Here is a 15,572-nt window from a genome sequence, read left to right on the forward strand (position 1 = left end):
AGTTTTAAAGATATACATGTTTATTGGTCATAGATTCTCAAGCAAGTAATTGCGTTTCAAAAATTATCACAGAAAAGCATCAGAAAGCAAGCAGTCTAATATTGATAAGAAATCTAAACTTGCAAGGATTCTGCTCTTTTTTAATTTTCTCTCATTACGATATTAGATCACCATACACCGACTAGCTGGAGAATGGTAAAACTGGAAATAAGACCATTTATATTAACTGAGAGGAAAAGTAGCAAATAATGAACTCCCACTCACTGCATAAACAACAGCAAATTTGACCAATAATATAGTCCTCCTTTTTCAGGAATTACCAAATGTGCATATCCAGATTTATAATGCAATGGGTCATATGAGCAGTTGAAGGCTTGAAGATAGGAATTATCAAGTCTAACTGTGGTCTTCAGGCCACCTTAGTTTGAGATATTTAATCATTTACTATGCCATGGCTTGGCTTGTTTCATGAAGAGTTAACAGCTCATTCCATATCAAAAGCAGTGATCATTACAAAAAGAAGAAATTGAGTACCCAAAGCATTTCAGGCTTTTAATTTCACTTTTACTGGTCCTTGGGACTTCTGAAATCATTCTGTTCTAAGAAATATGCTGCTGAAAATCCCTGCTGTATCCACCCACGTCAGGAGTAATTCCAAGTATGTACTTGATTCTTTTGCCTAAAGCCTCCACAGCAAATACAATCTAACTATCAAATCAAGTCAAGGGATTATAGGCTTAGTAAAGTAAATCCCATTGGATTCACATGCATCAGCTGATGTACAATAGTGTAACACAGAGAGAGCTATAATTACTGTTTTTCATTTCTGCAAAATATTTAAGAGAAAGGTTGGTAATCTATTTTTAAATGAGTCTTGCTTTAGAAAGGATTTTTCTAATAACAGAAACTTAAAGAACACATAACTGAGACAAAGCAGTTAAAATATTATGTTGTGAACTTGAACCAAAATCCTGAAGTCTAAAAAATCTGTCTATCCAGTGAAATAATTTTAGTGCAATCAGTGGGAAATAAGATAGATGTCTAAATAATATGCTGAACATCAACACACTATTCCAAGTCCTAATCATAACATTAAGGTTGCTAATTACAATGATCTAGATTATATGTTAAAACATAGGTACAATGAAGAATGAAAATCCTCCTATAAAGTCAACTATTCAAATTTGAAAATTCTCCCTTTTGCATTTCTTTAAAAAAAGGTTACTGCTACAGGTAGGCTGGCACACACTTTTGGGAATTATTTCTTTTTCAATTAAGATATGCTCTTGGGAGAGCATGTCAGAAGGTCACACTTGTTAGAATCTTTAGAATTTGCTCAACACCAACAGTGTAGCTGCAGTTATGCAACTTGTTCTAGAAAATCTAAAACACACCTTAGGAAGTAAAAAACAATCAAGCATCTGTTTGTTAATGTTTTTATAAGTAAAATTCAGCAGCAATGAAATTGCATTTTTATTTTTGGAACACTGTGATAAACATATGGCTTCAGAGAAAATAGCGTCGTTCACTCCTCTGTTAGACAGATAAAAATGAACGTGTGTGCATTAGCATTTACATATGCTATACCCACACAGGGAATGAGTATCTACCTGTACCTTTAGTCCACAGCACATACTAGAATACATTCTCAAAAATAGGAAGAACTGGTAATTCCATTAGGGTAGAACCCTATTCTTTTCTTCTTTCAGCAACAAAGGGAGACAACAAGGAGTTGTAGTTCACCAAAACCTGATACTAAATTTTGGGTTACATGCCTATATCTTCAAAACCGTATTTGCTTTCATGGAAGTTTTATAAATATTTGCTTGTATGTGTAACATCCTAGTCCAATTTTCTAGTGAAATCTTAGGCCACACCATCAAAATCTCATGTCCGTATTAATAAACATAACTGTACGAAAGAAAAGATTTTCAATTTCAAAAGCTGTTGTAGCCAATTATATTTACACACTATAGAATATCATGACAAATTTGCAATGAAAGAGCAACTCTTTTTCCTATGACTTATTTATATAAAATAACTGTAGGAAACAATTGACAGAGAAAAATTGACCTGCCTTCCTTAACAATTATATTTGTTTAATACATCTTAAACAGTTTTTTACTGTAGTAATGTCTGAATTATCTTCCATGAATAAGAACAAGAATGGTGACATTGCAGTTGATGTATCTTTTAATTTGTATTACAGCCAAGTGAGTTTGCCTTGATTCCTGCTATGCCTCTCAGTCCTCAAGGAACACAGAGACAGTTTTTAACTGCTGAAGTGCTTCTGGATTTCATCTCTAGCTTTTCATTTGTTTAATTACAGACTGTGTATACTTTCAACCTGCTTTATCAGCAATACTAAAAGCCTAGCACACCTTTTCGTAGAATGTTCAAAGTCTTTTCAAGAACTATTCAAAGTAAGGTTTCAGACTTTTAAAATACTCAGCGTGCAGAGCCACAAAAGACATGTTAAAGTTCTATGAAAACATATAGCTAGAAAAAGAAAACTGCCTAAAAGCCTTTTGGAATTTTTTCTACTAGTTGGCCTGTACTTTTTACATAATCTAAAGGAAGCGTTTTACAAAACGGTTCTGATTTTTTTTAAGAAAATAATAGTAAAGGTTAAATAGGAAGGAGGCAATACTTCCAAAGAGCCAAATGTGTCATTTTTCAGACCGTGTGTGAATGGATAGTTGACTGTCATGCTGAACAAAAACTGGCAGTATGTGTAACAGTCAACAAAAATCTCTGAACAAAATGTCCATCTTTCAGCTCCCAGGCCATTTGTGACTGTTGCTGCTGAAACAAATCAAGCAACTCAGGGGAAAAAAGCAAACAAAAAAAACCAACAACACACAAAGCAAACAATAAAAACCACCAAAAAATCCTCCCAGAACTTATCTCACCAGTCTCATATGAAAGATCATACAACATCACTGTGTGCCTGAAATGTAAGGAGGACAACTGGTAATCTACACAACCTGCACTCGATGAACTCAGATTTTGTAGTCCAATTCTCTGTGTCCAGGTGGAGGTCGGTAACGAGCGGCGTCCCCCAGGGATCTGTCTTGGGACCGGTGCTCTTTAACATCTCTATCAATGACATCGATGACGGAATCGAGTGCACCCTCAGCAAGTTTGCTGACAACACCAAGCTGACTGGTGTGGTTGACAAGGAAGGGATGCCATTCAGAGGGACCTTGAGAGGCTAGAAAGGTGGGCCCGGATGAACCTGATGAGGTTCAACACGGCAAAGTGCAGAGTTTTGCACTTGGGCTGGAGGAATCCCAGGCATCCCTACATGAGTCAGCAGTGTGTGCTTGCAGCCTGGAAGGCCAACTGTGTTCTGGGCTGCATTAAAAAAGGGGTGGCCAGCAGGGACAGAGAGGTGATTGTTCCCCTCTAGTCTGCTCTTGTGAGGCCCCATCTGGAGTACTGCATCCAAGTGTGGAGCCCCCAGTACAAAAAAGACAGGGAGCTGTTGGAGAGGGTCCAGAGGAGGGCCACAAAGATGATCAGGGGACTGGAGCACCTCCCCTATGAAGACAGGCTGAGGGAGATGGGCTTGTTCAGACTGGAGAAAAGAAGGCTGCGGGGTGACCTCATTGCAGCCTTTCAGTACCTAAAGGGAGCCTACAAACAGGAGGGGAATCAACTCTTTGAAAGGGTAGATAACTGCAGGATGAGGGGAAATGGTTTGAAGTTGAGGAAGGGGAGATTTAGGTTGGATATCAGGGGGAAATTCTTTGCAGAGAGAGTGGTGAGGTACTGAAACAGGCTGCCCAGAGAGGTTGTGGATGCCCCATCCCTGGAGGTGTTCAAGGCCAGATTGGATGGGGCCCTGGGCAGCCTGGTCTAGCATTAAATGGGGAGGTTGGTGGCCCTGCATGTGGCAGGGGGTTGGAGCTTCATGATCTTTGAGGTCCCTTCCAACCCTGGCCATTCTGTGATTCTATAATTCTTCACTCGCAAAATCAACATCCTAAGGTTGTTTTTTTTTTTCCTTTATTTGAAGTGTTCAAAGTTCTATTCCAACTTCCTTCCTTTTTAGTTTAGGAAAGGAGTGTGAGAAAATGCATGTTCAACACATCCCATCCAATTATCTCATTCACAGTAGGATCCAGTTTTGGGGTTCAGGAATAGGCACTGTGCTATTCTCCTTTCTCAGATAAAATGTTCTATCCCAGTGCCAGTTTGCTTGCATGTATCTATGAAACAGAACGTTCCCGGCAGCTGCTCCAAGATTAATACAATAGGTCAGGAAGCACATGGTTAATGGTGTTATAACTCAGGAATCCACCACTGCATTTACTTTTTTTCCTGAGTAGCTAGCTTCTTTAATAAGCTTGAATAAGAAAATAATTTAGGAGAGGGAACCCATCAAGAATTGGTTTCCAAATTTCTGGTAAAGTGAGGAAAATCATTGTTTTCCTCTGACTTTTAACTTGCAAAAGCAGGGGTCACCTAGGCAAAACTAAACTTCATCTTGAAGCCATTGTTTCAATTCAAAGTTATTGTTCTATCACAACTGCAAGGGAAGATTCAACTTCATTTAAATGCTTAGCCAGTTACCTAAAATTGCTAAGAAACAATTTTGTTAAATTTGAAGGGCTCTTAATTCAGGAGCAAAAACAGAAATCTATTCAAATTCACTACAGGGTAGGTGAATATCATTTAGGGTTATTGAATTAGAAGGTAGATTCCAAACAAATTTGTTTCAATCTCTATTTTCATTTCCCTACTGATTTCTCAGTAAAATATCCTCTGTCAGGAGAACACATATACAAATTTATCACAAAAGCAGCTTGGTGAACATGTGTTAAAGATGCAGCCTACAACAGAAGATAGTTTGCCTCTCTGTGGTAACAACGACATCACCCCCTGCTGCCCCACGGGAGCCTGCCCAGCAGGTGTTGTTACAACACCAACACCGGCTATGTCCAACACTGCAAAGGACATCTGGTCAATTCCTGACAATTCTCCAGCCACAAGAAAGAAAGCTGACTGGTCTATTAATGGTTAATTGTCACACGACCCTTCCTGATGAAAATCAGTGTCAGACATAGAGCAAGCCAATGAGGATTTCCTACTCAACTCCACTTGCAGCTTTTCAATCAAAATGTGAAACACAAGAAGCTACGTAGTATTCAGGTCTCAGAGCTTCTCAAACCTTCCTATGCCTGCATAGGAAATTGATCTGGAAATCTCTTTATAACATGTTCCCATGAGGGAACAGGCATACTCACTTTTCCATTTCCTTGCTAAAACTAAAACTAAAAACAAAAACAAAACAACCCCTTCCCTGTCCTGCAGAAAAGATCAAGGAAGGATACCAACTCCCACATGAACCTTTTTCTTTTGTGGAGCTAAACACTGCAGATCACTAACACAAAGTAGGGACTGGAAAGGTACACAGCTCAAAGAGGATTGCAAATCGTATCTGGAACTATGATGTCACTGATTTGCTGATATCCTGTAAACATGGCAGGAGGCTAGATGCCTGCAAATTAAATGCTGCAGCTCCACATAGGAACCAATTACCTAAAGCATTACAGTTAAAGTCTGCTTCCAACTGCTTAGAAACAATCTCCACAATATCTGTCATGAAGTTGTTCCCATCTACACTTCAGTAATCTCACTGAGTTAAATGACAGAACTCCAAAATAAAAGATTCTTTGTATTTCAAAAACAGGTTGGGAGATCATCATCATGATTATTTTTTTCAGGTCAGAATTCCTAAGAAATTTCCACAAAGCTTTTCCAGTAAATAGAATGAAATGGTATATATATATATATATCCCACAAAATTACTCAGTGCAAAAGTACTGTAATTAGTACTAACATCAACATTTATGCCAACATATTGAAAATCAACTAGAAAAAGACAGAAATTCTCTGGAGTACATACAATCACTCCCAAGCCACATTACACAGTTAAAGTATCAGGCACCCCCAACAGGCAAGGGTATGAAAGCAAGTCCCTCTTCTTGTCACAATCATACATATAACTACGGACACACGAACACACAAACATGCACAGGCTTTCTCTTGTATCATTTGGTACAAAACGTCATTCCATTACTCCAGTTAGTGCTTATGCTAAAACAAGAAAACAAAATACTGTGATACTGGGGACTAGCTAGTAGTATGAATGCCTGCAGAACAACACCACTAGTCGATAACTAAAATATTCTAAGCTGTTCTCATTAAAAAATTTTGCTAAACTTTCTCACAACACTTTTAGCTTTCTAAATAAACAATCATTCATAATCAATCTCTGCTTGATTTATTAGAAGGGAAATGCCTCTACATGACCCACAGTGTATTTTGGGTCTCTATGGAACACAAATTACTACTTTCAGCTGATTGTTATCTGTACCACACAGTGACAGTAATCAAAGTAGAACTAATGTGAGTCAAACTCAAGAGTCCAAAGGACTCATCTGACACAAGTTCAGTACATATTCAGCTTTCAAGACATATATCATTCTGGAAATCACAACTGCAATTTATAAAAGTCTACTTCTGTTAGTTACTGCTGCTACATTTAAGATACATTACCGCAGACAGACATCTACAGCAACTCTGGGCAGACAAACACTTTCTATATGTATTTCAATAGCTAATTTTCACATCAGAATTTTCATAGAATAACAGAATGGTTTGGGTTGGAAGGGACCTTTAAGATCACCTAGTTCCAACCCCCTTCCATTGGCAGGGACACCTCCCTCTAGACCAGGTTGCTCACAGCCCCCATCCAGCCAAGCCCTGAATGATTCCAGGGAGGAGGCATCCACAGCCTCACCAGGCAATCTGTTCCAGTGTCTCACCACCCTTCACAGTAAGGAATTTCTTCCTAATATCTAGTCTAAATCGACTCTTTTCCAGTTTAAAACCACTTCTTCTTATCCTCTCACTACATGCCCTTACAAAAAGTCCCTCCTCAGCTCTCCTGTGGGCCCCCTTCAGGTACTGGAAGGCAACTATAAGATCCTTCCACAGCCTTCTCTTCTCCAGGCTGAAGTGCCTCAGCTCTCAGTCTATCCGTGCAGGGAAGGTGCTCCAGCTCCCTGATCATCTTTGTGGATTCGCTCCAACAGCTCCATGTTCTCCTTGTTTTGAGGACTCAGAACTGGATGCAGTACTCCAGGTGGGGTCTTATGAGAGTAGAGGGGCAGAATCACTTGACCTGCTGGTCATGCTTCTCTTGATGCAACCCAGGATACTATTGGCCTTCTGGGCTGCAAGCACACACTGCTTGCTTATGCTGAGTCTTTCATCAATGGACATCCCCAAATTCTTCTCCCCAAGGCTGCTCTCAAGCCATCCTCTGCCCAATCTGTATCTGTGCTTGAGATTGCCTCTATCCAGGTGCAGGACCTTGCACCTGGCCTTGCTGAACTTCATGAGGTTGGCACGGACCCACCTTTCAAGCCCATCGAGGTCCTCTGGATAGCATTTCTTCCCTCTAGCATGTCAATGTACTACTCAGCTTAATGTTGTCTGCATACCTGCTGAATGTGCACTTGATCCCATTGTCCATGCTGCCCACAAAGATGTTAAATAGCAACAGTCACAGCAACAATCCCTGAGGAATGCCAGTCATCACAGGTCATCTAGCTCAACTCCCCTGCAATGAACAGGGACACCACAGCTACCAGGTTGCCCAAGGCTTGATCCAGCCACGCCCTGAAAGTCTCCAGGGTCAGGGCATCCAGCACATCTCAGGATAACCTGTTCCAGGGCCTCACCACTCTCACTGTAAAAGACTTTTTCCTTATATCTAACCTAAATCTGCACTCTTAAAGCCTGAAATCACTTCCCCTTGTCCTGTCACATCAAACCCTGCTAAGGAGTCTGTCCCTTTCTTTCCTGTAGCTCCCCTTTAGATACTGAAAGGCTGCTATTACAGTCACTTTGGAGCCTTCTCTTCTCCAAGGTAAACAGTCCCAGCTCTTTCAGCCTGTCCTTGTAGGAGAAGTGTTCCAGCCTTCATGACCTATGTAATTTTTGTGATTTGAAGGATTGCTGTTTGAGTGATATTTAGAAATATTCTTTGACAAGGCAGAAGTAGCAAAACACAGGGGTTTTAGGAAAGTATTCTCCATCCTGAATTACACTCAGATAAACAATTCAAGTCAAAACTGATTTACCACCAGAGATATGTCCAGGCAACCAACTGAAAGGGACAGTACATAAGCAATTCATTTTTCAGAAGATGCTTTCAAACTTCCAGCTGTTATTTTACTTAGTCTTTTAAGTCACTACAATTATACAGAGTAAAATCATCTTATCTCTTTTCTAGCATGGGGCTTATTTTCCTGCATGCAAATCATGTTTGTCAGAGATACTCCCCCAATGACTTTTTTTTCCTACTTTTCTCACTTTCTCTCCTCTTCCTTTCATATGTATTTAAAAAAATAAATGCTTACACTGAAGAAGCCAGGCCCTCCTGCCAACCACAAGCTTCCATCCCACTCCTATCCTCTCTTGTAACATGTCGCCTTGTTCTCGTGAAAAATGGTATATCCTTTACAGTGCAGATCAGCATGCTGTAGGAGGAGAAAAGCAGCTTTTCAGCATGCAGCATGCTGGAAACACCAAAGCAGCCAACCTGAAATGGGATGACTGAATTGCTGAAATAAGCTGCTGTATTCACGATGAAATAATATATAAATGTTTACTTGGGATGAAGTATTTGCTTCTTGTCAAATGTTTGTTTTCTGTGTCAGGAGATTTTGGGTTTCTAATTTGATCTGGGAAAGAAATACACTTCTCCAAATATATAGAGTATACAAAATTTAGATTTCGAGTCTAGGCTCTGTATATGCAGACTCCCTGAAGCCCATGTTCATTGGAACTGTTACAAAATAAAATGATCAACTTAACTGTTTTTCTTAAAATAGTGTTAGGTATTCTTGATAAAGTAGAAATTTTTTTGCTACACCATTTGTTACTCTTTGTTTTATTGATGATTTACCAAGTGCAAATCACGTCTGACCAGTCTGCTGGCCTATGATGAAGTAACAACGTGGACAAGGAAAGATAAATTGATGTCATCTACCTGGCCTTCTGTAAGTTCTCTGACATGATCCCACACAACACCCTTGTCTCCAAATTGGAGAGATGTATTTGATGTATGGGCTATGTGGTGCATAAAGAGTTGGTGGGACAGCTGCATTCAGAGATCTTTACTCAACAGCTCAGCATTTATGTGGTCAGTGACGAGCAGTGCTTCCCAGGGGACTGTACTGGGACCAGTACAGTTTAATGTCCATATCAGTAACACAGACTGTGCAATCAAGCTAGTTTGCAGTTGACACCAAGCTGAGTGATGCAGTTGATGCTTCAGAAGGAAGGGATGCTGCCCAGAGAGATCAGAACTGACTTATGAGGTAGGCCTGCACGTGTGTTGGGGCAATTCAAAATATCAGTACACACCGTCAGATGAATGGATTGGGAGCAGCCCTGCAGAAAAAGACCTGGAGGAAGAAAAGTTCATCACGAGCCAGCAATGTGTAAATTACAGCCCAGAAAGCCAACCCAAAGGCTGCATCAAGAGAATAATGACCAGCAGAGCAGGGAAGGTGATCGCCCCTCTCCTGTCCATTCTTATGAGACTCCATTTGGAGTGCTGCATCCGAGTACAGGATCTCAACACAAGAAGGACATGGACTTGTTGGAACCTATCCACAGGAGGCGACAAGGATGATCAGAGGGCTGGAATAGGTCTTCTATGAACACATGCTAACAGAGTTGGGGTTTAGCCTGGAGGGCAGTGGGGAGACCTTACTGCAACCCTTCAAAAGGGCTTAAAAGGGGGCTAACTGGAAAGATGGAAAGAAGCTTTTGACACGGGCATGTAGTGATGGGGCAAGATGTAACTGTTTTAAACTGAAAGAGAGGATGTTTGAATTAAATATAAAGAAGAAATTCTTCACTATGATGGTGGTGAGGGACTGGAACAGTTGCTGAGAAAAGCTGTAGATGCCCCATCCCAGGCATTTATGCCAAGCTGGATGGGGCCCTGGGCAGCCTGATCTGCTGAGAGATGTCCTTGCACATGCAGAGGAGTTGGAACTGGATGCTCTTCATGGTCCTTCCAAACCAAGCCATTCTATAATTCCCCCAAAACAGCACAACATTATTTTGCTAATCTATACAACTATTCAATATTTTAAGCAAAATTTCAGTCTCTTCTAGCCCCACTTTCATGGTTTATGAATATTAACAAGTATGAGGACCTGCATGCAAAGCAAACAATTTCAGTAAATGAATGCTAAAAAAATGTTTTATTCTTTAAAAAATTGGTGCAAAATATTAAAAAAGATAAACCAAAAGTCAATAACCACTTTTCTAGAGGCACGAACAGGAAAAAAGAAACAGCTCAATGCTATTGAGCAGTCAGTCACACGTTTTTGATGGCTCAGAGTTTATCTAAGACTGGAGGAACACTTGATGTATTCCTAAACAGTTAAAACAGGGAGGCAGAAAACTGAGACAAGCTACAAGATCTTACCCTGGCAAAACAAAATAAAGCAAAACAAAGCCAGAAGTAGACTATTAGGAAGTAGAGATCATACAAGTCACAGAGATAATTCTTACCTCCTAATGTTCTCCCACATGCTCCAGCTGTTCTCTGCTCCTGAAGGTGCTTAAGTTCGCCCCTCTAGCAGCTACAATGAGTCTCACTTGCATACAGCCACCCACTTTTTAAATCTGTATCAATCTCTTTCAGCCACAATGTCCACAAGATCCACAGACTCTTTGAATCTCTTACCTCTGGCACTGGGAAAGGCAACAAATGCCTATTTAACTGTTCTGACGGCATCTATATTTTTACAAAACTTTCTCAGCAACCCTTTAAGTCAAATCTTTTCTCAACGTGTAATGCTTGGACGGTTTCTCCTCACGTGCATTCACATATTATTTACCAACACTGAATTTCAGCTGATGTTTTATTTATGTTCAGTGGTAGACTATATTAAATGGCATACTTCACAATATCTGCATCAAGGAGACAAAGGACTAATTGAAAAAAGCAAAAAACCAAAGATGAATCTCGTTCACTACCTAGACCCAATTCACTGAAGCGTAAGAGACAGGAGTCCAAAGGGGATATGAAAGATACCATTAAAAAACCCCATACAATTCTGATAAAGCAGGTAAGGGGAAAAAATAAAAATTATTTGAATTTTCAACTCTCTCTCTTCAACTGTAATACCATCTTTAACATATGTAAGATAAATGAAATGGTAACGTTTCAAACTACACTACTAATTGCATCAGCACATTCAAGTTACAAAGCAGGTAATTTAGCTGAGCTGCGATTTATTACCTGAAATTTACCTATTAAGTCCAGATGGAGAGCCATTTTCTTTTCAGTTTTGATGCAGGGACTTCTTTTTTTTTTACAGAATAGCCTTTTATAGCCAGCAAAATAGACTTTTATGCAGAATTATCTTAAAAAGCAATACAAAAACGTATTTATAAGAATATTAGAGATGTATCTTCTTTTCAGTGCTTTGAAGTTCCCTCATGCAGTGCAATAATGTTAGATGTTATTTTCTCTAACACTTATCTGATAAGTATTGAGAACCTGTGCTTTAAAAATATAAAAGCTGTGATTTTAAATTGTACTGGTGAATAAAAAACAGTTTTTTTCCTTTTCATTGTACTCTGTGAACAATTTGTAAATATATTGGAATTAATTCATAAAGTAAAATATGTCACTGATTTCTTGGCAATGTCTGTTTTCAAAGGCAAGCAATATTGTTCACTTCAAAAAAATGTACTAAATACCTGCTGTATGAGGTTCATAAGGGCTCTAAAACAGAATGTAACTTTTGTGGTGATCTAAATATCAAAGGAAGTATACAAAATTAATAGGAAAACACAACTCTTACTGTCCAGAAGTTACTGTTGCATGATGTCTACTCACTCACTCAAAGAAAACAACCACAGCATAAAAGATAAAAAAGCATTAAGTAGACATAAAGGATAAAATGTGGTAGATACAGTATTAAACAATGTAAATGTAATTCTAATTTAAGTAAGCAAGAAAAGAGATCATAGGCTTATACAGTGATCATCCAAAATCTTGCTGAACAATTTGGTAATATTCTTAGTGTTCACAAAACGAAGGCACAAAGCCCAGAATCATTTCCTTAAGGTATACGGTACAGTAAGAAGTCCTCATTTATTTAAGATTCATGCTTATTCTAAAAGATATTACTCAATACATTCCCATTCTTTTCTCCTTTCATGTAGACACGATGAAGGTTACTCCCCAAAACAGAGTAATATACAAACAGTCTAAGAGATAATTTTACTATTTGGTGACATAAATTTCTTTACAAATTTTCAGACTGCCACAGTACAAAAAATAACAGCGTGGATGCACTTGAACGCACTCTTAGGTTGTTGTTTTTGGCCATGTTTGTGGGTCTCTTTCATGGTGATCTCTTGATTTGCAGTAAACAAACACCTTCCATTATATTTAATGCTTTTTATTATGCAGAAGGTTGTAATATATAAGGATTTCAGCCTCAGCTTTTTTCCAAATGCAAATTTTTTGAATTGATTTCCTTCTCTATTTTCTTTATCTTATCGATTATTTCAAGTTGTTTTCTATTGTAACTGAACTATGTATTCAAGTCAACTAAATCACATAATCACAATTCCAGCATTTTACACTGTTTTTTAAGATAAAACCAGAGTTTGAATTTCTCCTGTAAAATCCTGCAGGGTTAAATAACATTTTTATTAATTTCTTCAGTACTGTAATTTTTGCCTTTTGTACACTTCCTAATTTCAAAAAGTTTTAAGAAAAACCTTTAAATTAAGGAGTTAAATTAGAAAAATTTCATATTGGCCTCAAATGGAAGCCAAACCTCCAGCCAATATAAGACACCAAGCAGATTATACTAACAAATCAGAGACTGTTTAGGATTCATGTAAATTCCTAAGAAATATTTATCTTCTGAGACCTAAGATCTTAATGTTTGGTATATTTTTTGGTAAATTTTTCTCACCTGGTGGACTCCCATGTCCAGCTGCAGCTGTAGCAATAGCAAAAGCAGATGCAGGAGAAACAGCACAGTGACTGTTGTCAGCAGTTTGCACTGTAAAGAGAATAGACAGAGAAAGGTCATGCCTTTAATTTTTTCAGGTAAGTGACAGTAAAATTTGAAATCTTTACTAATGTTCATACACTATGAAGATTTTATATTTTCATTGTCATTGGATTTTCTATTGATATGATCCTGAAGGTCTTTTCCAACCTGAGCAATTCTATGATTCTATGATTCCATATTAAAGGAAATAAAAATATCGCCATAATTTCTGCAATGTGACTACTAGGTGTAGGCCTGTACAATTGATGTTGCTACGGAAAAAAATTCTTAAGACATTGCTAAGGATGAGGAATAAACGTGAATGACAAAAGTAATAGTACAGACAGTTAACTAAAACAAATAAAAAACCAACGAACTTATTAAAGGACAAAGCATTTTAACAAGTCAGATGAGATTTACCGATCCTCCCAGCTCATCACTAGAGTACAGTTTTTCAAAATTTGTCAGATTTTCTCTTCAGGGAGTTTGGTCAATGTTGATTCTGCTACTACTCAAATAATATACTACTGCTCCCCACAGTTTCCAACTCCAGAGATTTGCCATCCTACTGTAACTGTGGCCATTAGCAAAATATTACCATTGGGTTAGTATTGAAATATCTCAGTAACTTATTAACAGTTGAGAAGACACTGTTGTGTTTTCTTTTTCTCTTTCTTTCTTTTTCTCTTTCTTTCTTTCTTTCTTTCTTTCTTTCTTTCTTTCTTTCTTCCTTTCTTCCTTTCTTCCTTTCTTCCTTTCTTCCTTTCTTCCTTTCTTCCTTTCTTCCTTTCTTCCTTTCTTTCTTTTTTTTTTAATCCCAAGTATCAAACAACTGCCTTGAGATATGGTTTGTTTGAGAAAATAGCATTTTAAGTGGATGGAGCTCATGGATAGATCTCACAGCTCAGTTAATGTTTTTAAAGAGACTTGTGAGAGCTATTTGGAGAGCTCCAGTTCTCCCTGTATCTCTTCAACAGAGCAGAATTCAAATTTTGGAACAAATCACTCACTATCAACTGTAAATTTTCAGTTTCACACAAGGTAACTCACACAGTCACTTCCCAACGACAATACTGGGTATTGTGTAATTCATGATTACCTATCATGTCCAAAATATGTCTCCTTAGCAGCTGAAAAAATATCTGTAAATGTCTAGAGAATTTTGTGAGAAATAAGAGTGATTCAGTATTAGTTCTGAACTTGGATACATCCTGCTCAAGCTGTTAAAGAAAATTTCATCACACACAAAGCTCCAGCATGTTTCCAAGTCTCCAGTTATTAACACATACTTCTCTCCAGAAATAGTGCCTCCAATTTATTTCCATGGAAAACTAAAACAGATACAAAGAGCACAAGAATTCTATCTGATTGAGCATATCCTCAGCTAGAAAACACAAGTTTTCGAAACAGTCAACACTATTAGCTATGCATTTTTGCCAGCAATGAACAAGAGCCTGCATGCCAGACTTGTAAAAAATCAGCAGCAGTGAAGATGACCCAGTTTCATAGCTGCTATGACAGCATCATTGCTATGAAAATGTTGCTCATACAGACCATCTTTCATTGGCCAAAAGAGATGAAAGCATCAAATCCAGACTGCTCACAGTCTGTGTCGAAGGGCCTTCCTGCCATGACTGGCAATGTGCTCCATTGTCTTCAGACTAGTATGGGGCCTGGTATCATTGTGTAAGATAAAGGCTGCCTTCTCTGGCCCAGCTCATGAAGTTTGAGCCTTCAACTGCGTAAGTGTTGCAAAATAATTATCTGTAGTTAATGGCTCGTCCAAGTTCCAGGAAATCCAGCCGATCACCCCTCTTCTGTACCAAAAGACAGCATGCATCACTTCATCCACTGGGAGCTACATCTCGAACTTCTTTTTCATTGGGGAATTCGTATGTCATCACTCAATGGGCTGCCAATTTGACTCCACCTCGTGGCTGTGACACCACATTTCAGCATCAGTAAAGATGCAACCCAGGAAACTGTCACCTTCAGCCTCTTACGGAACAATAGGTCCTGACAAACTTGCATGTAGTGTTCTTTGTATTCCTGTCTGAGCATTTGTGGGACTCACCTGTCTCCAATTTTGAGACATTCCAATTTCAGCAACCATTGTTTCCAATGTACTGAAGCCGATACTCAGCTCCAAACACACCTTCCTGATCATAATATGCCAACTCACATGGATGAACTGATCAAGACACTCTTCACTTCATGGTGTGACAGCTGTGCATGGCTGTCCAGAATGTGGCTTGTCTTTCACACTGCTATTGCTACTGCTGAAATGCTCCACCCATCTCTCACTGTGCTCACATCCACCTTCTGTCTCCAGAAGCATTTAGCAATTAAGGATGTATGTCAGTGGGTGCCATTTTTTTTCACACAGAGGAAGGTAATATATAATGATATACTTCCACATCAAATACCATTCTGTATGCCCCTCTGCTGCTA

At 38.8% G+C, this 15,572-nt stretch overlaps 1 protein-coding gene across 4 annotated transcripts in view; it reads right to left on the reverse strand.

Annotated features, from left to right (window-relative positions):
* RASGRF2 (Ras protein specific guanine nucleotide releasing factor 2) overlaps positions 1–15,572 on the reverse strand; it is a 126,778-nt gene that overhangs the window by 42,033 nt on the left and 69,173 nt on the right. For all 4 annotated transcript variants that reach the window (XM_031603393.2, XM_090131231.1, XM_090131233.1 and 1 more), the window contains exon 17: positions 13,041–13,130. In XM_031603393.2, coding sequence (XP_031459253.2) covers positions 13,041–13,130 — 90 coding nt within the window. The remainder of the gene's footprint in view (positions 1–13,040; positions 13,131–15,572) is intronic.

Source organism: Phasianus colchicus, chromosome Z (assembly GCF_987193195.1).
Source record: "Phasianus colchicus chromosome Z, bPhaCol1.hap1.1, whole genome shotgun sequence".
Lineage (NCBI taxonomy): Eukaryota > Metazoa > Chordata > Aves > Galliformes > Phasianidae > Phasianus > Phasianus colchicus.